The sequence below is a fragment of the Gymnoscopelus microlampas genome (assembly GCF_963454915.1).
Source record: "Gymnoscopelus microlampas genome assembly, chromosome: 1".
Classification (NCBI taxonomy): domain Eukaryota; kingdom Metazoa; phylum Chordata; class Actinopteri; order Myctophiformes; family Myctophidae; genus Gymnoscopelus; species Gymnoscopelus microlampas.
In genome coordinates, this window is record NC_139962.1 from 40,529,418 (window position 1) to 40,556,215 (window position 26,798).

The following is a 26,798-nucleotide window of genomic DNA, read 5'->3' on the forward strand; positions in this document are numbered from 1 at the left end:
AGCTTGTAGATCGGCAATTTTCGGAGAAAAATAAGAAAGATTTCTACGTCTATGACATGCCCAAAATTGGGATGCCAGGGTTAAAGTGGTTAACAAGGTGAGCCGTTATCCAGAAAACGGTTAAAATGTTGATTCCCTATGTTAATACAAGAAAAGCATAACAATTACATCACATAAAAGAAACAATTCAGCTGATGATCAATCTTGCGTACAAAATTAGTACAACTTAAGAAATGATAATGTAGCCCCAAGGCAAAGGTACTCAGTTAAGATCTCACCTGAAATTCAATGCTGGCATTTCCAATTTGATTGACATTAGGTAAAGAACCTCCGTAGTACTGTGCCCGTGACTGAGACAAACGAAGCTGCTGGATCTTCTGATATTGTACCTGTTGGTCAGAGGTGGGGGAGATGGGACATACGTAGTTAGTTACATACACATGAATTGTCTGTTTTCCCCCCCACATTGAGCGCATATATGCTAAAAAATGTAAGGAAAGAAAATCATCCAAAATACTGACTTGGGATCAAGGGAAAAGGTATGTGTGACTACGGATGGAAATGAGCTTCTAGCTAAATCCGGCATATTTACATGCAATCATGTGTATTGATTTAAATGTTCATTAATGTGCACTGTCCCGGAATTAAACAAATAAAGTGTCCAAAAATCAAAGTACTACTCCTAGAAGTAGTACTTCAAACAAACAATCATCTTCTCCAAGTATTCAGGCAACACTCTGATCAAGAACAGGCAATGCTGATTGTTAAAAGTCTGATTTATCCCGACACATTGTGATCTTGTAGATCTGCTGTTTTCGGCACACGTGGGACCACAATTTACCAAAACGCATATCATGATGATTGAAAGAAGACTTTAAACTAGCGACTGGAAGCATATAGTATTTATGACAATGTTTATTATTAGGGATGTCCGATATTATCGGCCTCCCGATATTATCGGCCGATATTAGCATAAAAATTGATATCGGGAAAATATCGGTATCGGTTTTTGAAAAAAAAAAAAAATTTTTTTTTTTTTTTTTTTTTTTGCTTTATAAATAAGTTACAGGAGTTCTTACTGTATATGGTGTGTGTGATATGAAATTTGAGCTTACCCTAATCACAATAATCCCCGCATATATCGGTATCGGTTGATATCGGTAATTAAGAGTTGGACAATATCGGTATATCGGTTATCGGTAAAAAAGCCAATATCGGACAACCCTATTTATTATGGTAAGAAAATCAAGTCTAAAGTTCGTCAAAAACCCACCCACTTGCATTGAGAATTTTTTTTTCTGACAGCAGCAGGGGTAAAACAGTGAAACTACAGGCCATTCATATGAACTGTCACTTCCTATATAGACTCAATTTCAAAGGCCAATGCTGGGCCCTTGGCTATGCACAAACAGTAGATCAGGGATGGAAAGTGACTTGGCACCTGCAACACACACTCACGCGCGTCCCGTCGCTGCGGAGCCACAGGCTCCTGTGCCAACAGCCGGAGCCGTCGCGCACGCACTCTGTGTGTGCTTGTGGCAGACAGCAACAGAGTGGCTCTATGGATTCAACGCACTCGCAGTTTGATCTTTCATCCCATAGCTTGGGGGGCTGTAACCATGGTGGCGGCTGTAAGCATGGTGACACTAAGTCCCATAGCCCAAATTCTTTTACATAAAAACGCTAATAAACAGCTGACATTTGAGGAAAGTGAAAAACGGGCGTCGGTGTTCCGTGCACATGCCAATGGTCAATGGCCGTGTGCAAATGCAAATCAATTGCTCCAGCCACTGAGGAGAACCGGGCAGAAGAGATTTTGGGGACAGACAGAGGTTTGTAGAATTATAGGAGATAGGAGGAAGGGGGATTGGAGGATGAATGTTAGCAGACTGGTGACAAACTAATTTCTGCCAATCACAACAGCTTCCATTCTGCAGAAGAAAAAACTCTCTCATACCACAAATAGTGCAGCATTTGAACCAATGGGTTTATTAGCATGTGATATACATAGCCCCTAAATACATATGGAAGGAAATTGTAAAAAGCCATAAACATCATCCATTCAAAGTGATTTGTTTTACAACATAGGGAATATTACATTCTAGGAAATGGCAACATGGCTGGCAAACCACCTCACCACCAACATGCCACAAGGATCCACTCGCAGAGAACAGAAGGCGGCTTGTTCTGCCACGGTAAGGTAAACAGCCCCAATCATCAATTGTGATCAGGAATAAGCAAATTAGATGGGCGTTTCTTCCTTACACCGCTGAAAGGGCAGAATTTGAATCTCAAAGACTGGCCTCATTTTATTTTTATCAATAGATTTACACAGACTGGACAGAGAGATCATTTTCTCTGAGAGAATACCAACAAAACACAAGCCGGACAATGACTTGTTGTGTCTCAAGTAAAAACTACACAAGGGTAGAACATGGCAGGCTCACCTTAGTACACTGTGATGTAAGCAATGCAGCTGCAGCTAGTGAAATGTATAAGGGTTAGGTTAGATTTACGAAGGTGTGCCAATTTACAAGCATTGACAACACTGACAGATTACTATTGTCAATGCTTGCACATTGGCCCACCTAAATCTAATACACCCATCATTAATTTGATTAGCTGCAGCATTGTTGCTTACATTACACAGGGGTTGACACTTACAGTTGCCCGGCTGGCCATTGCAAGTAAATAAAACGTTTGGGCAAGTGGAGTTTGCTTTTAGGTTGCCCGAATGGGCAAGTGCATTCGAGTGGGGAAGCAATTGTCTTTAGTTCGCGATATAACACAACACAAGAGATCTGTCTATAAACACTTGAACATGGCCAGAGAGCTCTCTCTCCCTCTCTCTCTCTTCCCCACACACAGTCTGCGTGCAGTGGCTACTTGGGTTGAATATGTCAATTAACTGTTAACACATTGACTGCCATGAATGGACGTAATATTACATCATCTCAAATCCAACGCTTGACTGCCAACTACAGAACGTACGATCGCGGTTACAATGTTTTTTTTTCCCGGTGCAAAGAAGAGAGACTCGTCTTTCCACCGAAAGACGAGTTTGTTTACATCTGCGTTGAAAAAAACTTCTGTGGATCGTCAAAAAGACTCAAAATGTACCTATCATTTTACAATGGACGATTTACTTTTCGGGCAAGTGGGCATGACCTTTGGTCAAGTAGAACATGACCTGTACTTGCCCTTTTTTTTAATTACAGGGTTGTCATCTTATATCCCACACCCAAAGAACACCCTAGTCTCGCGTGGCCAGCCTCCCACAATTTTCAAATGCTTCCAGTCATACAGTCTGGAGCACGGAAGCTCTGTTGGTGATCAAGCGATATAGCGGATGTGAAGCCTCCTCCCCACTTCCGTTTCGTCTTTACAGTCGCGCAATTGTATCCTAATATAAATAAAAATCATCAAAGCATATATAGCTTGTTGCTTAGCAGAAATGGAAATCAAAAAATTAAATATATATTTTAAAATATATTTTTGTTAACGGAAATGATGAACAGATGCTAGCTTCCTGCCTCAGATTTCAGGAGGTGTAGTTCCAGACTCCATATAGCATTCGGATATAGTGGAATAGTTGTCCGGCTACGTGAGACTATGAACACCCCAACCCCATTTTAAAGTCTACAACAATAGTTTTAACTATTGAGTCTACAACAGGTTTAACGTATACGTTATATGACAAGACATATGAATTATTGCTCAGTAGCTATCTGCCTGCTATTTTGAAAATGCTCAAAGAAAGTGTCTAGTGTCCAAGTAAAACAATTTTCAAAAATAGCCAATCTACAAGCTCACAACGCATCAAATCACAATGTGTTATGAGCTTGTAGATCTGCTATTACTGACAATTATCTGACTAAAACTATTCTTTTTTTACAATTGATTAAATCGATTAGTTTGATTAACTGTTGCACTGCACCCCTAATATACCGTAGACTTCATGAAACAGTTTCAGAGTTGTAAAATGACCTTATATGCACATGCTGCACAGACTTGACATCACTATGCCTCACACTTGTGCAGGGAAGGGGGGAGATACTGTCACAAAGAAAAACATCACTCAAAGTTTAGTTTACGTCAAATAAACATCGACATTTAATCTCTGCATAAGGATGTTATGCTTATCATGCTTACAAGAAGAGTTCCAATCTACAGTCATGGAGTACTTTGTTGGGACTGGTCTGACTGAAATAACTACTTTTAATGAGCTCCTACTACGAGCGGTAGGACAACAACAACAACGTTGTTATGCTTGTGGGTCGACTGTTTTTGATGAGCAACACCAGCTAGATTCGGTCACAGGGAACTTAGAGAGTGATGTTTTTTTTGTTTTTTTTTGGCAAAACCGAAAAACCACGGTTCATTAAGGCGTATTGAACAGTGCAGGGTGAACAGTACGGTTTTAAACTGAAAACCGCTGCACCCCTAATATCTCTCTCTCTATATATATCTAAACTGTATACATATCACACACAGAGTATGCTGCACAATCTTTCTACCATATATACATATCGTACATACACACATGCTGCACACAATCTTTTTCCCATGTAATTCTTCCTGATTGTTGTGTCCAAGACAGCAACGTGCCAAGCTAAATTCCTTGTGTGTACATGTACATACTGTACTTGGCGAATATACAGATTCCGATCCTGTAGGGTACAACCGTTTATAATTCAGTGCATTTTAAATCCAGTCCTCTGTTCACCACTGCAAATGTTGAAGGAGCTACTTCAAGTTCCAGCCGTTGCTGGCAGCGTGTCCTGTGCTATTGCCAGCCTCGTTGACTGGATGCAGTCACTGGGCTTTTCTGTCTCATAAGGGTCACTGACAGTTCATACCTTTATGGCAAGCTTAACCCAGTATAGCCTCAAAACCACATCCTCTTTGGCTGGCCATTTAAAGCTCTCCCTCACATAAAAGGCCACATTGTGAACCAATAGTTTGGTAGTGATCTGAATGGAAGCTTTATGTTTTTTTTTTCTCCCAGAGGACAGTTTTTATGTCTTGGAATGTGTCATGTATGCTTGCAAACTTCTTGAGATAGATTTTTTGTGAAAAGTAAATTCATGGGTTGAGAAATTGTGAACCTGGATAACAGAGACATTTCTTGAAGCACAATGAGGACAAGACAGGTCAGATATGAAGTTATGTGACAAGTCAAACCCCTTTGAGCTACCCTCTAGCGCTTGTACAACCTGTGCAGCCATGGTTCAACATTAGATATACTTTTTTTTCATGCTTTTTTTGTACATAGTGGAATTTTTTCTCTGTATTTTTATGTTGATTTTTTTAACTGTTTGGTTGCTACTATATATGTCTATGAAATTAATTCAAGGACCCCAACGGAAACAAGTCCGCAAGGACTTTTTTGGTCGGACCTTTTAGACAAAAATATTATAAATGTAGCTGTGTTGTTTTACATTGTTTTGCCTAATAAAAAATTCAATCAAAGGGATCCAAATGACTGTTGTCTGGAACACAACAGGCAACAGAAGCCAGCTTTGGCTAGAATCTAGATGACAGAATTCAAAGATGTGACAGTGTTTCCACTAGATTTTCATTGCACAATTTGAGATGATGGGACACTTTCAGTTTCAAGTCTTGTTCAGAGGCAGCTGATTTGAAGTTCCAAAGCCATCATCATGATAAGGAAGCATTTAGTTAGTTATTTATTTATTTACATAGGACCTTATTTATATTGCTTTCTGGTCTGGCAAGAGGATGATTCCCTATAATGGGTTTCATCAGCAGGTGCACAGTTTTCCTGTAGTGAAGGACCTGTTGAATAAATATAGCATCAAACACCGTGATCAAGTGTCAACAACAATGTTGTCAATGGCTGCACGCGCGCGCGCGTGCGTGCAGCCATTGACAACACACACACACACACACGCGCACACACACACACACACACACACACACACACACACACACACACACACACACACACACACACACACACACACACACACACACCTGACTTTCAAACCAAGACAACTTGCCATTGCCAGAAGAGCTCAAAATCATTATTGTACACACATTGGGGAAATGGTCCATTATGAAGACTTATTATTTACTCTGTGAGCTAGTGTAGTGGTTCCCAAACTTTTTAGCTTGAGACCCAAAACTGCCAAAAGAGACATTTGATGTCTCCCCCGGGACCCAAACTAGTGGAAATAGCAGATATTTTGAGCTTGCAGATCGGCTTTTATTTCGTACGTTTTTTTTCTTCTAATTTATTTAATTTAATAATAATAATTGAAAACAAAATCTAGGAAACCAAAAAAAAAAGAAAAAGGGATGTTTACTCGCGAACCATAAAAATGGGGTCCGCGATCCGCACATGGGTCCCGACCCAGTGTTTGGGAAACAGTGAGCTAAACCAAGTATAACACTCTGGATTCCGCTGTGCGGGCCAGGGGGGGGGGCAAAATGAAAGGACAACCCATTGAAAACAAGTGTTTATTTATTTACCCTTGACACAGTGAGGTCCGTCATGAGCTGGTCGAAGGCCCGCGTCTCCTCGGCTTGCTTCTGGTTGTGCAGGGCGATCTTCTCGCTGAACTTCCTCGGGTTAGAGGCACCCGTGCCCGGGGATCCGGACATGGTGTGTGTGTGTGCAGGGCCGCACTTCCTTCACTAAACTTCCAGTGACAGACAGTAAAAACTGTGTGTTGACACACAGTGTGTGTGTGTGTGTGTGTGTGCGTGTTTTGGAAGTCTTATGTTTTGACGAGCACCACGCTTAGATCATATTTCACTGAATCCATCAGAGCAGAGAACTGTGTCACACATAGTTGGTTGGCCTGTGTGTGTGTGGTGTCGACGTGAAGTTTTAGTTGTTGCAAACCAAGCTCGCTGCTGCTAACGTGGCTAAAAGCTAAAAGCTGCCTTTTAACCTAGAATAAAATATATATGTCAAGGATTCGACAGTGACGTCACACCCCAAGCGATTCACGGGGCTCCGTGAAACTACAATCTAACTACACTTCCGGACCGTTTGCAACGTCACCGTCCCATCCCCTTGATTTTTGTCCTAGCCTTTAAAGAAAGTTATCTGTCGCCGTAGAGAAGTTCGTGACAGTACAGATGCCAACATTCACTAGTTATTTGTGTAAAGTTACATTTGTTTTCTCCCCTCTCCTATAGTATATATTTTTTTCCTTCAATTTTTCAATTTATTGATATTTTTGTTTACTATTGTGCGAAATGGACTAACCCATCAAATAGAAAATTGGCCGCAAAAGTAGTCAGATTTGGTCCTTGTAGAATGCTGCGCTATTATTATTTAGCTACACCAGTCCAGCGGCCAAAGAAAAGGACCGGACATTTCACCAAACAAGTGATTTATGTTTGAACCCGACGAGGACATTACGTTAGCAGTTAGCTAGATAGCATAGGTTTGCTACTGTCAGCATAATTTCTAAGATGATTTGGACAGAAAGCACTCATTCAACTTTTTAACAATCAGCTCATTTGCATACCGCCTGTCATAGATACTTAATACCGTGTGTTAATTGCGTCAACGCTCGAGAGAGAGAGAGTGCACGGACAATAACTCATAACGTTAGGGGCAAAGGTTTGAATCCCACATCTCAACAAGTGGTCCGCCGATCGATCTGGTCCGGACCGACCGACCGAGGCAACTGAAATGAAACTAGAGCCAACAACTGCTTCTTATTTGGATGGAAAGCCACACAAAAATCTCGCCAGAAGATCAGTAGAATCCAGAATTGACCAAATCGAATTGATAAAACAACGCGATTTGACTGTGGTCTTCTTCAGTTAATCCACGGATATTATAGACCTCTCAGACATCTGTGGTATATCCAAACAAACTCCAAAGATAAGCCATGGCCAGTCCGTCCCGTTCCAACTGACGTCTGAATAAATTCACTTCATTTAGCCGTAATAGCCACCGCTTACAGTACAGGAGTAGCCAACAACTCTATCTATCTCTCTGTGCCCTGGTGCGTTATCGTAGTACTGAGTAAAAACACACCAACACAACCCCTGGTAACACTGGCCGTTCACATGTTATCCACAAGGCGGCGACAAAACGCGAAAAGAATAACAAATTGACTATACCAGGGGTCTTCAACGTTTTCAGGCCAAGGACCCCCTAGCTGAGAGAGAGATGAAGCAGGAACCCCCTCTATATTGTAGAAAATTATGTTTTAGATACATTTTTGCTGCTCTTTTTTCCCTGTACACACCTATAACTCTTTGCCAAAAATAGCCGATCTACAAGCTTGTAGATCTGCTATTTTTTGGCTAAAGTTCTCCTCAGAAAAGGGATGCTAGGGTTCAAGTGGTTGATGTAAAACTAAATAATCATAGCACACAAATATTTGGGGGACCCCCTGTAGTAACTCTGAGGACCCCCTGTTGAAGACCTAGCTAAGTACAATTTTGAGTTTTCTTCAGCATTTACAACTTTCAATACTTTTACTTCTACCCCACTACCATCTCAGAGGAAAATATTGTACTTTTACTCAACAATGAAAACTTAAGAAACGAGTTACTTTGTAGATTTTGGTTATTACAAAACACACTAACCACTTCAGCCCTATATATATATATTTCGGCCATTTGAAAATAGCAGCTCTACAAGCTCAATGGTCACATCGGCTATTTTCAAAAGATTGTGAAATGGGACATTCTGCACAACGAGTAGGCCTACTTTTACTTTTGGTATTTTGAGTATATTTTGATGCCGATACTTTTGTACTTTTACTCAAGTACATTTTGAATACGGGACTTCTACTTGTAACAGAGTATATATACATTGCAGTATTGATACTTTTACTTAAGTAAAACATGTGAGTACTTCTTCCATCACTGCTGATGATAATAATGACAACAGACGTTTGTAAAAAGCTGGTGTGATGAATATGACAAATCCTTTATTTATTAGGATGACTGCAACAGCACAACATTGGGACCACACATGTTTCGGGCCCAGTACTGGGGCATTCATTTGAGATAGATTGAGAATATTACGTTTACATTGACAGTCCTAAATCCAGGAGCTACAACGTTTTATTCTAAAACATGTAAAATAAATTTAATACACAGGACATGCTCCCATATTATAATTTTAGGGAACCGGGTCAAAACTCCAAACAGGGATACTTTACAACAAGGAAATCAACATCTTGTTCCTCTGATCAGGGCAGTATCTCATTTAAGGGCTTCTTGAAATAAATCAAATGCGCTACAATGAATACTTTAAGAAAATAAGGATAGTGTAGTAGAGTGACATCTACTGGAGCCAAAAGTCAAATTAACCATAATACTGCACATGCTCTAAGGGTTGAGAAGCTCCTCTACATGTTGTCCTTAACTTTGCAAATGTTAACTATAATATATTGAGGACTGACAACATATAAAATATAAATAAGGACAGGCTTGCTGAATCTATTTAACATAAGACACTATAAAACAATTCTCTGTCATCAACGTTCTGTTTAATCTATCACTATACAGCATAGTTTATAGATTAGCAGATTTAAAATCTCTGTTTAATGAACTGCTAGTCAGGATGATCTGTGTTTCAGATACAGATAACACTTTTCCAAGTCATTTGAGAAAGCAAACAAACAAGCTCACTTGCACACCTGTGTGATTTAACTTGTACAGGAGTACTGCACATCTGCATCAGGGCTGATGGAACACACTGTAGGTTCCTTCTGTGCATCAGGGATGTAGTAGTAATACTCACCTCAGTCGAGTCCACGACAAATTCAGGTTATGCTTAAGACTAATTTATACTTTGCACAACACAAGTATAAATTAACCCAGTCAAGTCAGAATGTGGTATCAAATCCAAGTCATTACTGACAGGAGAAAGTCATGTCTATTTACCAATATAGAAATAAGGCAAATTAAACATTACTTGCATTATTGTCTTAGACCATTGCAAACAAACACACAATATTGTGAGAATAATAACACACCTTGCAATGGTCTAAGGCAGTAACGCAAGACTGAACACAAAAAGGCACTATGTCAGATGTAAAGACTAGATCATAACTATCAAAATACACAATGTTAAGCAGTACAGCTCTGCTACAGTATGAAACAGCATAGATCTTTGGTATTGGTGGAGAAAAGAGTGATATTAGGCTTGCAGTCTATCAGCCAGGTAACCAGGTAAAGCAGTAGCTACAACAAAATACAAATGTATCTCTTTAGATAAAACGTACATTCTACAATTAATCAAAGCCCATGCACATGTTGGTGGTAATGTTTAAAGCAAAACAAATATTTTCTTTTTTGGGCCGAAACAGAAAAGACTATAAGCAAAATAATTCCTCAAACCTCCACTCTATGCTGGTACAGTATGCATGAACCGCTTTGCCTTTAACAATAAAGCACATATGGTGATGCACATAACAGTAATAAAACAATAACGACAACAATTTTGCATAGGCACACAGGCGAAGTACAGAATAGAGCATCTAGGATATCTAGAATGGTGATTGAACAGGGCTTCAGTACTGCTTTGTAAGTGGGGTGTTTTTTGTGCATCAGTGTCTGTAGCCCCTCACTCCTTTATGCCTCTATTTGCCGTAGAACTTCTTGTTGAGCAGGAAGATGAGCAGGTTGACATTGATGGTAGCCCTGTCAAAGAGCTTCATCACAGCAACACCTTCATACTGGAGCTGGAGAAGATCCTGAGGGAAACAAAATCAAAGAAAATATAATTGAAGGATCACCACAATCATGGTCCCTGAGGTAGTTATCTGCATAAATTCAGATAGCTAGGATAACAGTTTAATAAACCCCCCCTGTGGGGATGTGGACAATATTAACTACATGAACCTTAGTCCTGGTGACTCATAATAATAGTCAAATATTCCGCAAAAGTAGGCGAACTGTCAGTGAAAATTGCAGATCAACAAGCTCTATTTGACGCAGAATGAAGAATATACTGTAGGGTTTAAGTGGTTCACAGAACACAAACAGCGATTAGTCATTTTAGTACAAAATAAACACTCATTGATTAGTGCTACGAAAACACATAACTCAGTAGAAGCACATACATACAAAGAAGGTGACAAAGACAGACACTGCATCTACAGTCTTTGAAATACAAAATGATCATACCTGGTATTCTAATTGTAACGTCTCCAAGTGCACACCCATGAACTTGGCCTTCACATCAAATACTCCAACAGCCTCTGATGGAGCGATCTCAAATATGACATTCTTGAACCTGATAGGAGATACAAAGACAGGGGAGGAACGAGTTAGCATATATGTGAAGAAAATGATTAAATAAAGAATGACATTGCCCTCTCTCTTCCTCTCTCACCACCATGGCCTCATCCACCCACCCACCTATATGTTTGTTTCTTACTTACTATATCCATTAAATAGAATTCACCATAGACGTTTTAATTTGTTTTTGTTGTATGGAATAACAATACTATATGGTATAATCATTGATAATAATGCTTTGGCGTCTCATATCTCTGTCTCTGAACACTACTGTATGTGACATTGTTTTGACTGTAGCTCAAAACACAAGAGTGCATGATCCAAAAGCAGTTCTTGCAGAAAGTGACGAGTGAATCTAAGCTTTTAAGTTATTTTGATCCATGTAGTGCGAGCTGCTTGTTAGACAAAATTGTTGCCACCGTAAACCAAAAATGCCCTAAATAAGGTGGCACCAATCAAAGTAAAATCAAAATCAAATGTGAAACATGACATGATCTGACAAAGATCCACCACAGATCGAACTGTTGGCTAATTTGTTTTGTGTACCATTTAAAATTGTGTTCTTCTCTTAACCCAGCACCCACTGGTGGCAGCGGTGGCCTAGTGGTTAGAGGGGCGGCCTTGATACCGGAAGGTCCCTAGTTCGATTCCCCAATTCATCACATCAATCATGAATCACCGCTGAATAGCCCTTGAGCAAGGCTTCCATGCAGGGTTCGGCTGGAAACAAGCTTCGTGCTTAGTCCGACACCCTGGGTAAACAACAAACTTTGCTTTGCTTTGCTTTGCTTTGCTTACTGTTGATGTGGATTGTGCGTATATAGTCAGAATCAGGTTTATTGTCACATCACAGGTTTACAAGGTTGTGTTTTTTAGCGGCGCTAGCCGCTCTATACCTTTAGGTATAGAGCGGATATTAGCCCTCTATACCTGGCTTTTGCGTCAACGTTCTGATTGGTCAGGCTCGCCAACGTTCTGATTGGTCAGGCTCGCCAAGGTTCTGATTGGTCAGGTCCGTCAACGTTCTGATTGGTCAGGCTCGCCAAGGTTCTGATTGGTCAGGTCCGTCAACGTTCTGATTGGTCAGGCTCGCCAAGGTTCTGATTGGTCAGGTCCGTCAACGCTCTGATTGGTCAGGCTCGCCAAGGTTCTGATTGGTCAGGTCCGTCAACGTTCTGATTGGTCAGGTCCGTCAACGTTCTGATTGGTCACTATTCATGACATCACTATGTTACTATTCATGACATCACTATGATGTCATGAATATAGAATTAGATGTCTATATAAACTGTAAAAGTCCGGAACATAAACACTCTGGGTACGGCTTATAAATTGTATAGATTATTTCATAACACATACATATCTTTCTGGTACCACATTTATACACACGCAAAGTTTATTTTTTAGGTACCCACTCTATCAGCTATGACAGATCAGTTTTTGCCACTTACCTTGGAATGCATTTGGTGATTCGCTTCCAATGGCACTATTTAGTGCCACTGGAAGCCTTGAAATAAATTTACAGAGATTTAATATTGTTTCTCTAGTAGAAACACATATCTATGACAAAATATATCAAAGGCGCCGCTACCTTCACACAGGTGTGATTTTTTTTACATCATTCCCATCGCAACGTTAATTCCATAGAAAGAAGAGGGGGGGAGGGAGAAGAAGAAGAAGAGGGGTGGGGGGTAAGTGGGAAGGAGATCAAACAAGAGAACAGCAGAAAGGCCAAACAAGTTATCTAAATATTTACAAAAGTACCTGAGATAAGAAACAAACTAAGGTGCCTGAGCATAGCAGCAATGTATGTATATACTGTGCATGATGTACTTATGGACGCTAAGGTGCTTAGAGAAAAAAGAGCACAATAAAAAAGACAAAAAGTCAGTGCGTTATACATGGGATTAAGGTGCAAAAGGTCAGTGCGTGTCCCTGAAGGTGGACTGACCCTGGTATAATCCGCAAGTAGCTCCATGAGGGAGAGCAGCAAAAAAAAAAAAAAAAAAAAAAGTTAGCCTTTCATCATGTAAAAACCTGGCTGGGGATAGGCAGCACTATCCATTACTTTAAGAAATGGAGAAAAACTAGACTGGAGGTTCACCAACAATGTGAACAAACAATACCTAGTTACAGTACCTAAAATAACACACCACGAGAAGGGTTTATTTCTCTTAAATAATCTCAGAAAAGAAATGTCTAATTTCTAAAATACTTTTTTTCCACTATTGATGGACTGCTATTTTTAACAATAAAATCACAAGTATCAGAGCTGAAATTGTTACAACTACTGGTGACCTCTGCAGGCAACCTTGTGAAAGGCAACAGTGAGATAATCCAGAATGTGTTTGAAACGTATTCTAAACTGGTTTTGAACATATTGTACAAGAAGACAATTTTTAATTAGTTTTGGAGAACATACAGTATGTCAGAGAAATACAGTATGACATAACTTTTGCTGTTGCACAAGGGAGCTGCCTTGGGCCCTTGCTGATAACTGCTATCCAAACCAGAGAACACATCAGTACAGTCTTGCATAGACAACACTGGCTCCCTGTGTCTTTCAGAGTCAATTCTAAAGTCCTTCCATTTGTTTACAAAGCTCCCAATGGGTTAGGACCAGCCTAACTCATAGACTCCCACCTGTATTATGTTCCTTTACAAGCCCTTAGATCCTTTACAGCAGGCTTGCTGGATATGCATAACCCTACCCAAAAGAAAACTGGCAATGCAGCTTTCTTCAATTATGTCCCCAAATGATGGAACACCTTATCTAAAGAGATTACAGAGGCAGACTCAGTTTAAACATTTTTGTATTGTATTTCTATACCATTTCTCACAATTGTAAGGCATTTTATTTCATTTTATTTTCCATTCAACTTTATTACTGTGCTTTACTTTTTTATTCCCCCCCCCCCCCCCCATATAATTTAGAGTAGCCAATTATTTATTTTACCCCTTTTTCTCCCACTGTAGTCATTATGGCAATTAATTCCTCCCCACATATTTCTGTGTCGTCATTGCTGGTGCAACCTACTGACTCATCTGCCAGTGAGGACGTAGCAACTCTGTCCTACTCCTCCCAATCAACATTCCCCGCTGACAGACGCTGCCCTGGCCTGTAGGAATACGTGCAGCAACAAAGAACACTCGGCCGGCTTCCCTCCCCTGAACAAGGCCATTTGTGTTCATATAGATGCTCGGCCAAATCGGATGCACCGCGGTGGATTTGCACCTCTAGACTCACCAGTGGTGGGCAGATACTTTATCCCTGTGCCTTTCGAGTGCCCCTCCTGCTTTTGTTTTTAGTTTATTTTATTTTATGCAAAGCACTTTGAGTTGCATGTTCTGTATGAAAAGTGCTAAAGAAATTATGTTTATTATTATTATTATTATTTACTACCTGTAATTGATAATATTTTATGTATAATATGATGTCTGTATTATTTTATGTATTTTATTATGTTTTGTGCAAATAATCAAATCAAATTGAAATAGAATGTAGTACAACTGGTGTCAGAGCAGCCAACACTTCTTAACAGAGTCTAGCTTTACCGACATGCATCCTGCATTAGACTCAAACAACCTCTAAAATGTGTGTACGGTTATGCGTCATCCATGGCAACACAAAAAGGGGCATTGCATAACTGTAACTGTAGAACTCACTGGTTTGTCTGCAGGTCCTCTATTTCGATCAGCACGCCCTTTTCATGGAGTCGAGCGGCAGTGTATTTTTGCGAGACTTGTTTACTCTTCTTAGTCTTGTTGTCACCTGGTTTCTTTGATAACCTGTGGAGTCGAGAGATGATGAAGAGCTTAACATCCATACTGTAATTAACCTGAGCTTGTAGATCGTATTTTGGCGAGGAGATTTGGTGTCAAGTCTGTAGACAGAAAAAAGCGTTCCAAGAACCGCTAAGGTCTGTTTTACTAAGAATAGAGGGTTCAAGAGGTTAAACAAAGGAAATCCCACTCACTTCCCCTTGCTGGCCAGATTGTCCATACATGTCTTAATGTACTGATTGTAGTAGTCAATCTGCACATTGTAAAAGGTGGTCTTTGAGTTGAGGGCAGAATTGGTTTGCTGTAGTTTCACCAGTTCTGCTTTCCTACGCTGACGATACCGCCGCTGATTCCTGATGTCCTGTAAATGAAAAAAATGAAAAAGGAGAAAATAATAATAAATGTAAATAAAACCATTATAATAAGAAAGAAAATTTACTTTCAACGGTATTAACCACTTGAATGCTAGCAATTCTGGGCAGGTGAACGTTCGATGAAAATAGACGAACATTCACCGAACATAGCAGATTGCGATGCTCAAAACGCATCGCAGAGATTTGGTGAAAAAAAGTATAGCATAGACCCTTGTGGGACCCCAGTCGACAAAGTATATAGGGTTTAAATGGTTAACCCATCCATATACAGTACAAAAATATAACATAAGTAGTTTCTATAAGACGGTTTCATTCTGTAAACATTAACCCCGCCGTCCTGAACATTACAACCATTGTGACCAACCGTTACCCTGTGAAACAACATAAACTATCTGAGAAACAGCTGTAAGTTAGCTAGCGAGCCAGCCTACGATTTCTTTAATTAATTATTGTAATAATTACCCACTTTAACCCCCTATACTTACAGTAGTAAACTAATACTTAAGTTTACCGGGGCCAGCTCTGTACTGTACTGTTCCTTCCCCCCCCCCTCTACACCAAAACAAATAGCTGATCTACAAGCTCACAAAGCATTGAGTTGGGATGCATTGTGAGCTTGTAGATCAGCTATTTTCAATCAAACATTCCCCCAGAACAGGGATGCCAAGGCTCAAGTGGTTAAAAATGGCTAGTGGTGTAAACAGCTGACAAGCATTTTCACGTGTCTTCTAGTAATAACAGACTGTTGTTGCTACATGACATAGCTATACCTTGGCTATGTCATTGATGAGGTCCTGGTAGCGGTTCTCAGGGTGAACTTTGCCCAGCTCTGCCAACCTCTGCAGGTTGCTCTTAATCTTGTCCTTCTTCCCTTGCAGCGTCAGGCTGTCGTCCACCACGGGCTTGGCCTGTTTCATCTTCTCTGGAGTCTTCGCATCTCGGATCGCCCGCCTCTGCATCGCACGCTGGTACTCCACTTCCTGTCACCCAGGAAATCATAGCAGTTGTATGAATGTACATTTTCAGATTGCATATGAATAGCTCTATTCCAAATACTATTCCCTACCCACCAAAAACGTCATCCTTCAGTACCTGTTAAGTAATGGGGATCCAAACCGTTAAGGTATAACAAGTATATCATTAAGAGGAAGGAAGTTTACTAATCCTTAATTAAATGGTACAGCACACTGTTAAATGTTTTACTGCATGGCAGAAGGTTGAGATGTCTAGAACAGGGTTTGTCTTTGAATGCATGTACAGCATGTATGCATATGTTTGTCCCCACAAAAGTAGACCAATCACAGCTCACTCCACTATGTGCATGATGTCACAAAACCGAAGGAGAACAGTATGACTCACTGTAGCCGAGAATGGACATACACACCATGAAACAGCACTGAGGTTAATCATTTGTGGCTTATAATGTGAACATCCCTTACAGTAACTCACTGCAACAGATAACAGATGACAGGCAATGAAGCTAATGATTCATTCACAAACTGCACACCTAACAACTTCCTATCAACACCTGAGGATTGGACTGAGAGGACATAGATGTCGACCTGGAAGTCTTTATATCCATTTGAATTTGTATGTTTTTTATAGGACTCCATTTGTATGTTTTTTAATGACTTGATTGATATGTTTTTATATGACTTAATGAGTACGTTGCAGTGTAGTGTAATGGCCCCCATCCCCGTCCAATCCCCTGCTTCTGACCTGCTCAGGGCTGGCCATAGAGTCCAGGATCTCAGTCAGAGTATCCCCAGGCTGGAACCGGATCACATCCACAATTAGCCTCTTGGTGCTGGAGAGAGTAAAGCGTACAAAAACAATAAATATAATGGCATACACTTGATGACACTGCGCATTCTTGTTTAAGTCTCAGACGGAATGCGATCTAATACTTTATGACTCACTTGAGCAGGAGGGTCCTGGCATCCATCTCAGTGTTGGCCTCTCCAGCGACATCAAACTTGTTGGCAAGTGTGAGGGAAACCTCTGTCTTCCCCATCACCTCTTTGTTGGGGTCACCATCGGGGAGGGGATTTTCACCTTGGAACGGAAAAGAAATTGCTTTGAGTGATGTGCAGTTCAAAGGATGATGCTATATTGTTTAAATACTGTCTGGTATAGTTTACTTTCTACTAGAAAGGCATATCCTGTTGCTTCCATCTAGGAATGTGCAAAAGTAAAAACAAATCTAACTTGAATAGTCGGCGGCTTGTCTGAATGATTAACTGACATGTTGGTCACAAAGGGAGCCTTATACTACTGTATATGCAAAGGGAGCCTTATACTATATGATAAGGCTGTAGTGTATATGGAGTATGGACCATTATTCTATCATTTAATTTTCAATACCGTTGCTGTCGGGTGGAAACCTTGAATTCCGTTATTCTTCAGGAAATGGAAATAAGAACCTGTGTTGTTATTTAACATTGGTTAAATATTTATAAAACCCAAAGACAGACTTAACCACTTTCAACCTGGCATCCCTGTATTTGAGAATGTCATTACCAAAATCTTTCAAAAATCACGATTCAGAGCACATTGTGAGCGACAACTAGTGCAGAGTGGGTGGAATTATGGGATGTATGGGGCAGGTCATTCTGCACATGCATTAATAGCGTTAAAATATTTTATCTAATTATTTCCATAAATTAATTAACTCAGCTAACCCAGCTATTATGACAGCCCTAGAATAAATGTAAAAAGTTAAATATCGGGATACAAGGCGTCTGCCCGACAGCAATAATATACTGTAGGTGTAAATCTAACTTCATTTACAAAGAAACTCTACTTACCGATGAGGGACTCAACAGTTGGCACCTCACCCAGGTCCTCCAGTAACTCATGGATGGGATCATTGTGTTCTGGAGCAATGGCATCCTGATGATCCAGCAGCAACTAACAGAGAAAATGTATAGTGTAGACAGCACAGCACTATCAGTCACACAAATTAAAAATACAAAAATACCCCATAACCACTTTAACTGGTGTCGCTATTTTTGGGCATTAAAGGGCAGGTGAACATTTTCAAAAATGTAAAACAATTTTTTTAAAGAAATAATAATCTAAAATGTCAACATTTAAAAAAATAGCAACAGCATATTAAATAAACTCACAATGCATCGCAAAGCAACAGGTTGTAAAATTGTAGATTGCCTATTTTCCCTATTCTTCGTACGTTTGTATGACAAAGTACTATAATGTATTTAGAGCTTAAGTGTTCAAGTTACATAGATGCAGGTGTAAGCACACGTAATGCAAGATTTGGTTGAGGGTGTATACTGTTGTATACTCTTGTTCATTATTGGTGGCGTTTCTTTTGTGTGTGATGTTTTTACCCTGCTGCATCTACTGTACCTTCTCTTGCCCTGTAACTGTATCTTAACTGCTGTGCTGCCTCTGGCGTCTGAATTTCCCTTGTGGGATCAACAAAGGCCTTATCTTATACCATGGAATGAACAATTTAGATACCAAAAAGTCTGAATGAATAACAGCATGCGTGTACACGCACATGCAGAATGGGGTGGGGTGATCTCAGGGGTGATGACAGTGAGAGGGATGTGTAAAGGCTAATTTATACTTGGTCACTCGAAAACAATTGACATATTGAACATGTTGACGCGAGTGTCAAATATAAATTAGCCACGAGAGCGTTCATACAGTTTAGACTCACTGTATGAGTGTTGATGACCTCTCCAATAGAGATGTAGATGACAGGTTTGGTGAGGGTGACCAGATCAGAGTACTGATCCACGTTGAACTTATCTTCCAGCGAGGGAACGTCACATGCAGCCAAAAAGAAACGTCTGTAATGCAAGATGGGACGACGAATGAAATGAGACACACAAACGGTGGAGAACTAGGAAAGGTGAATGTTCTACCATGCAAACTTTGAACTCTACTGCAGTGGTTCCCAAAACCAGTGTGCCATGAGAAAAGTCCAGGTGTGCTTTGGGATTTTGTGACAACCACACATTATTATTGTAACATATAAAACTATACAAAAAGTTATGATATATTTTTACATGTATAATATCAGTACTTTGTCAGCTCTCATTTCCCAATACAGAGGCAAATTCTATACCCAAAGAAAATAATGCATATTTTTTTAACCACTATCAATCTGGTGTCGCTATTTCGAGCATGTGATTATAGGTGAAAATGTGATTTAAAAAAGAGATTTTAATTCATTTTTTTCAGAACTTATTTTTTTTTGTATGAAATTAGCCAATCTACAAGCTCACAACACGTTGCATTGTAGATCGTCTATTTTCGCTATGAATACAGGTGTGCCTAGAGTTTGTGACATTCCCACTGGAGTGCCTTGGGCACAAACAGTTTGAAAGCCACTGCTCTCTACTGTACGCCAAAACAGAACGAAATGTTATGTGTACATACTGCACTGTACATACATACTGCATGGCCTAGTTAGCTGCCAAACAGAAAACGAGGAGGAGACAAACAGGTGGGTCAGTCAGTGCGTTGAAGAGTCAGACCTGAACTTCTGGTAGGAGGCACTGAGGTACTCATTAATGGGGTTGAGGTGGGCGTTGTCTCCCAGGAACATCTTATTGGAGGCAGCGTGCTGCAGCATCTTAGCAATAGAGCCCAGGTTCCTCCGCTGGTCCGTGGTCAGCTGACCTCCAGCCGACATGTCAATGATGTCAAAGGCATCCGGGGCTACGATGGCCGGGTTCATGTAGCGGTAATACAATAGGTTCCCCACGATCTGGACAAAAACATCATTTGAATATCCATTTATTTTAAATGATCACACTCAATATTAACACATTTTACATAATAAAAACAAGTAGAAATATATTAACATGTAAGACAAATAAATACATTATTATATAAATATTATTAATAAACAAATACATACGTATAAGTATTCCATCTTTCATTGATTAGTAGGTGTGAATTAGAGATGGGAATGATTAAACTGATGGATTTCTTACTCCAAATTAGCTCTGAATTAGTTCAACCAAATTAAACCAACAAAAAGAGTTGGCTCATCCATGCATCTATAGAAAGGCAGAGTCATTTGCCAGAAAAGAAAAACAATAATTTTTATGTAATAAACTGGGGTTGTACCAGGGTTACATGAGGCATAAACATTAAAACTGTTCTCAGTTCCATCCATGTTTTTGCCATCTTTTTTCTTTTTAGGCCTGTTGGTTAGATGGGTTAATAAACTGAGGAAAGGAGTTACAATTCCCATCCCTGGTTGGAAATACTGAGAAAGAGAAGGAAGAGGAAAAAGGAGGAGAGCCATGAGAGTTGGTGTGGCTCACCTTTTTTCAGCAGGCAGAGAGAAGGACACCCCCAACAAAGAGGCTGGAACTAGTCAGACAGCAAGGAACAAAGCCAGGGAGAATAAACCAAGGGAAAGGAAATAATGATAAGTACAGGCACAAAAAGAATGAACAAGACAAGAACAGATAGAGAGAGAGAGAGAGGAGTTTCAGTCAAGAGGACAGGAACAGGAGAAATGCTTTTTAAGCTTGCCAGGATGGAAGAATAACAATGTTGTCAACTCCAGCTGATAAGGAGTAGCCTGGAAACCAGACGAATCAGTGATATTAGTCTGGCCATGCCAGGCTAGATAAGCAGACCAACCTTTAGCAACTCATCCTCTGTGGCATCTGGAAACTTCTCATGAATGCTGTCCTTCAGCACCTTGGCGATGAAACGCATCCCATATCTGGGAAATACAATACAGATAGACTGTAGATAGTGAAGGCTTGGAATTTACCATATTCACACAGCGGCCATTTTGCTCTTACATTACACTTGCTCAAGTGCCCAATCTCACTGTCTGCACTCACACAGATACATGTCTCTGAGTCTATGAGTCTGCAACTGCACTAATTAAGAGCTGTCCCACTGTAAAAGTAAGTGCATGGCTATTTTGCAGACTTTTATTTAACCCTTTATGCACAATTGCTATAAGCTTCGCTTGAGGCAACACCTCACAATTCATACCAGGGAATGACAGGTGAAGCGTGGAAGCATGCAACAGTTTTGGTATTAAATAAACAAAACATGGAAGGACCTGGCATGTAAAAACATAGTTTTTATGAATATGGACAACACAGAAGGGTTTATTCGTTTAGACGAGTCACAGCACATTGTGTGAACAACAGTTACCAGTAAGGTTGAATAACTTACGGAATCTTGTCCACCGAGACAACGATAGCAGACAGGAACTTGTCTGTGACTGTCCTCATGTTCTTGATAGATGCTTCCAGTCTGGTTCTTACCTCTTCATGGGACATGGCCTGCTCGGGGGTCACATCATATGGCAGTTTACTGTTGGGGATAAGGAGGGGTAAGGGGTGGATGGGGAATAAGTGTTCATGTAAAAAAAACAAGAGAAATAACGGTAAAGTGTAAATGAAGTGTAAGAAAGAGAGAAGAAGAGACCATTGTTGAGTGTTATTGAAATGTTAATGATCATGGTACTAGAACAATATTAAACAAATGCAACTGGGGGTGCAAATCCTTTCTGCACAAACACTGTTTGTTCTACATCCCTTCCTTTAGATTGTGACCTTGCCCAAAAACATCACGGGGGTAACTTATTGATCATTCACACCAAGTTTCATAAAAATCTGCCCACCCGTTCTCAGGTTATCTTGCTAAGAATCAAACACATACAAACTAACAAACAGACAGGCCGGATCCCCTATCAAACATTGCTGCAGAAAATGTATTAAGTGGGATCAGACAAAGGCAGGACTTCTATCCAGGCCTCATGTCTCACCTGGCCTCTCCAGTTTGCGTCTCCATCTGGTTGACCCAACTCTTGTAGATGTCCACAGGGTCCGTCTTAATGTTCAAAGCTTTGTCATCCATGATTTCCTTGACAACCGGTGCCAGAATCTGTCGCAGTGCATTCTGGCCCCTCGCCCCTCGGTTGAAACTCACAACCATCTTAATGACTGTGGGGTTCCCCGTGACAATCTCCTGGATTTGGTCCACTTTAGATCTGTGGACAGATATTAGATTAGATTCCACTTTATTAATCACAGGGAGGAGATTCAAGCATTACAGGAGTCAAGATAACACATTAAAAACGGAAGTTATTTAAAGAAATGCTTCCTGGATATAAGGATCTGGTAATTAAAATAATGCACCCAACTCACTGTGCAGTCAATGTGCATTCCCTTTCCCTATGTAATATGAGTACTTACCTACAGCCATCAAACAGTGATTATATAGTGCTATGCTATGTATAGGCAATACTTAATATAAGCATTGCATGTAAATACATGAATAATATGTAGTCACTCAATATGTACATATGTACTCTAGTACAGACAGACTTTCCTCTTTGTTTAAGTAGTTAACAGCTGCTTTCCCCCCTCCCCATTAGGCCTCATGCAGAGAACGTCATACTCACTTGATCTCCTCATGAAGGGCCGTTTTAAAGAGCTTGAGCAGCAGGTACTCCTCTCTCTGGTTAGAGGCATAGTTATATAGTGTGAAGATCACAGTGTCCATGAACTTAGTGGATTTATTCTGAGGCATCTGGAAGATCAGCTTGGCGAGATATGTGGGGTTGGTCTGAATGACAGGGAGAAAGACAGATGAATGGTTAAATGTGGCAAAACAGCAGCTTTAATTCCTTCTACATCTACTTGCTTGCAAAAGGCAAATAATTTAGCCACCGGCATCTGCTTCTCATCTATTATGTATAGATTTACTATATAACACTGGACTTTTTTTTTTTTAATCAAAAAGTTTACTAATCTGCACTTCACCAATGACTATATGGTCTGATGCTCTATTTACCATACTGTCATTATTTATTGCATCTACTATACTGTTCCCTTTGCTCCACACCTTTTATTGTCTCTGTTGTAATTCCGATGTACTTAATCTATTAAGACCAGGAACGCATGTGTCATTTTAAGATTTCTTTGGCTATTCAAAAATAGCAGATATACAAGCTCAGCGCGGTGCCGCGCTATGAGCTATTTATTTTTTGATTGTGAAAAAAATATATATCTATACGTTTTAAAGAAAACATTTTTAACTGCGATCTGTGCTTCTGGGGGTCCCTGGAACAACATATTTTGAGATGGAGTTCCGCGGCCAAATACATATAATCTTGGGGGTCCTTGACATGGAAAAGGAGCACCACTGATATAGCGACTGATTAGAAAACATTTTTATATTATGCATTTGGCCGCGGCACAGACCCCCATCACAAAATGTTTTGTTCCAGGCCCCCCCCCCCCCAGAAGCAAAGATTTGAGTTACAAATGTTCGCTTTCAAAATATATATCTTCAAAGATCTGCAAAAAAATCCCACGATTTAAAAAAATCAGATATACAAGCTTGTAGCACGGCACTCTGTGCCGAGCTATGAGCTTGTATATCTGCTATTTTTTGAATAGCCCAAAGAAATCTAAAAACTAGAAATAGTGCTCCTCGGAGCACAGGTCTCCGCCAGGTCAGGTAGGCTATTGTGGCCTCCTGGTGGCGCTATAATAGGCCAACGTGAAAAGGTTGCCATTTCTTCTTAGGCCTTGCACGACAATCGGACACTGCATTCATGATTTGAATGCAGTGGCTGGAGTCACACACACAATGCAGTGGCTGGAGTCACACACACAAATGGCTGTGTGACTCCAGCCATTTCTTCTTAGGCCTTGCACGACAATCGGACACTGCATTCATGATTTGAGGCATTTTGTTAAAAACATGTTTAGCTAAATTCGACCTGTTGGTGGCGCTATAACAGGCCAATGTTAAAAGGGTGGCATTTGTTCCTCAACTTAGTGTGAATGTGCGTGCAAAGTTTGAGCACAATTGGACGGTGCGTTCATGATTTGCGGAATTTTGTTCAAAACAAGCCAATAATGCAAACTTTAGATGTCAATCTTAGCCAATCAGTATGGCATATGAAAAATCAAACACATCCGTCGTGATCACATGACTATAGAGATCATGTGTACCGATTTGCGTGAAATTTGGATAAAATTGGAAGGATTAGTATAAAATAATGTGTTTTACATAAGTCGGCCTCCTGGTGGCGCTATAAAAGGCAGATGTGAAAAATGCAGGGCAAAGGTTTTTCCTTGACCTCTAGGGAGTGTGCATACAGAGTTGTACACAAATCGGTGCAATTATAGGTAAAAACACGAACCGGCCTGTTATAGCGCCACCATGAGGCTGATTTGAAAATTTTCAAATGGTAGTTTTTCCTCGGCCTAATGGGAATGAGCGTGCAACATTTCACGGAAATTGCATGCTGTGTTCATGATTTGAGGCATTTTGTTCAAAACGGAGCACTCCTGCAAACTTTGGAAGATATTTTTAGCCAATCAGGATGGAATATGAGAAATCTGAAAGACCCGTTTTGTCTAATAACTATAGAGATACTGTGTACCGATTTGCGTGATTTTTGGACAAAATCTGTAGGAGTGCTGTCAAAAAATATGTTTTGCACAAATCGGCCTCCTGGTGGCGCTATAAAAGGCCCATGAGAAAAAATTGGGGCAAAGGTTCTGAATTGGCATCCAGGGAGTGTGTGTGCACAGTTTCGCTGCGATCAAGACAACGGTGCCGGAGATTAGCTGGTCACAGACGGACGGACACACACACACACACACACGGACACACGGACGGACGGACGGGGTGGAAAACATACTCTCTCGCCATGCCTTTCGGCCTGGCGGAGACAATGACGGATGTGTTCCCGGATTGAATGGGTTAATACAAATGGCAAATAAACCCTCTTGTACAAATGTATGTTTACCTGTAAGAGATAGAAGAGATATTGGTAGGCTTCCAGTTTGATCCTCTTCTCCTTGCTGAGGGCCTTCAGGCCTCCTCTTTGCTTGTTCATCATCATCAGGTTGGACAGCTGGCCCTTGTTCTTCTTGGTCAGCTTCTTGCTGTGGGACACCACCTCCTGCAGCGTGATCTTGTTCTTCACCAGCAGGCCGATCTTGATGTCCATCAGGTTCAGGTCGTTCTCCAGCTGCTGATTGGAGCGGATGTTGGTGACCACCTCCTCGCGAAACCTCATGAGGTCCAGCTCCTCCTGGAAGTCCTGGTCGCTGTGGTCCAGCAGGTGGACGAACTTCCGCACCACCGCCATCGGCGGGTCATCGGCGCTGACTGTGACGAGAGGGGGACGTAAATTATGTATACAGGTGGGCTTCAAACTGCAATTCAGTTTTCCGTTTGGCATTTTAATTTTGTTGAGTCAAAACTAAATTTAAGGAGCAGTAGGCAATTTCTTTTGGACCATACAAAAAAAAATCTTTAATACGTTTTAAATAATGTACTGTACACCAACATTCAAATTGTTTCTTAGGCTGAGAATGATCCATTTTACCATTAAGTTGCCCTGCCATGGAGGATGCAAACTCACCCTAGCTGCACATGGCATCTTAGTGCTCCTTTAAAAATCTACTCATAGCTAGGGGTGCAACAGTTAATCAAACCAATTGATTGAATTAATTATACAATATGTACACTTAATAAAATAAATATTTCTACAAGCTCACAATGTGTTGCGGTGCACGATATTTCAAGACAAAATAAGTAACCGCGAATAAAAGAAAAACGTCTGCACACAGCTCCAAAATTTCGGCCATACAACCTGGCCTTCATCAGGTGACTGATGAAGGCCAGGTTGTATGGCCGAAACATTGTGATTATTGCACAGCAAACATTTTTCAAAAATAATATTAAGTGGTTAATGAGATGAATTGATTTAGTCAATTATAAAAAAGTCTATTAGTATGTTTCGATTCGTTGCTATATAAGACATTTTAAAATAATATAAAAAATGCACTTCTCAATAATTCATAGTCAAAAAAGTTATCCATAGAAGAATTGCCTATTCATAACAAACCTAACTGTATCAATACTGATCACTGTGTTATTATTATTATCATGACCGTACACCATTTTGTGATCCTACTCACTCAGTGTTTTGTAGTCATCCCTGGCTTTGTTGGCTCTAATGAAAGCCTGAATCTTCACCACATCTTTGATCTGCAGAGCAAATGCAATCACATGACTGATCAATAGAAGGTTAGACACAAGACAATCCCGTGGAGGCCCACATTGACTCAGCGTATGCAGATGACTTTTGGGGCATTTTATTGAGTGCTAAATGAGCATTCAGATCCCATAAAAGTCCCAGAGGACTGGGAGTAAATGTCAGTTGGTGCATCAGGGGACTGATCTACAAGCAAGATTGACTTAATGTTTTCATTATACCAGGCACTTCATTTTACTCTCAGTGCCATCCTTTGTGAACATAATCTCCCGGTTCTGATGAATAGTAGTAAAACATTTTTATAATCTGACTCAATTTGCAGCAGTATATGTATCAGAGACTGAAGCTGCTGTTGT

The 26,798-nt window shown here is 40.3% G+C and overlaps 2 protein-coding genes across 5 annotated transcripts in view; both read right to left on the reverse strand.

The window, feature by feature from the left end:
* crtc3 (CREB regulated transcription coactivator 3) overlaps positions 1 to 7,978 on the reverse strand; it is a 53,980-nt gene extending 46,002 nt beyond the window's left edge. For all 4 annotated transcript variants that reach the window (XM_084052239.1, XM_084052238.1, XM_084052237.1 and 1 more), the window contains exons 1-2: positions 6,496 to 7,978; positions 279 to 389 (exon numbers count right to left, since the gene is read on the reverse strand). In XM_084052239.1, the coding sequence (XP_083908365.1) occupies positions 279 to 389; positions 6,496 to 6,627 (243 nt within the window). In that variant the 5' untranslated portion in view covers positions 6,628 to 7,978. The remainder of the gene's footprint in view (positions 1 to 278; positions 390 to 6,495) is intronic.
* Positions 7,979 to 8,907: 929 nt separating this feature from the next.
* Positions 8,908 to 26,798, reverse strand: part of iqgap1 (IQ motif containing GTPase activating protein 1) — a 46,501-nt gene continuing 28,610 nt past the window's right edge. The window contains exons 22-37 of the mRNA XM_084064580.1: positions 26,366 to 26,435; positions 25,186 to 25,550; positions 22,822 to 22,985; positions 22,183 to 22,407; positions 21,588 to 21,728; positions 21,036 to 21,120; positions 19,913 to 20,145; positions 19,090 to 19,222; positions 18,212 to 18,314; positions 17,324 to 17,459; positions 17,124 to 17,211; positions 16,175 to 16,384; positions 15,225 to 15,391; positions 14,914 to 15,036; positions 11,134 to 11,242; positions 8,908 to 10,700 (exon numbers count right to left, since the gene is read on the reverse strand). Coding sequence (XP_083920706.1) covers positions 10,587 to 10,700; positions 11,134 to 11,242; positions 14,914 to 15,036; positions 15,225 to 15,391; positions 16,175 to 16,384; positions 17,124 to 17,211; positions 17,324 to 17,459; positions 18,212 to 18,314; positions 19,090 to 19,222; positions 19,913 to 20,145; positions 21,036 to 21,120; positions 21,588 to 21,728; positions 22,183 to 22,407; positions 22,822 to 22,985; positions 25,186 to 25,550; positions 26,366 to 26,435 — 2,466 coding nt within the window. The 3' untranslated portion in view covers positions 8,908 to 10,586. The remainder of the gene's footprint in view (positions 10,701 to 11,133; positions 11,243 to 14,913; positions 15,037 to 15,224; positions 15,392 to 16,174; positions 16,385 to 17,123; positions 17,212 to 17,323; positions 17,460 to 18,211; positions 18,315 to 19,089; positions 19,223 to 19,912; positions 20,146 to 21,035; positions 21,121 to 21,587; positions 21,729 to 22,182; positions 22,408 to 22,821; positions 22,986 to 25,185; positions 25,551 to 26,365; positions 26,436 to 26,798) is intronic.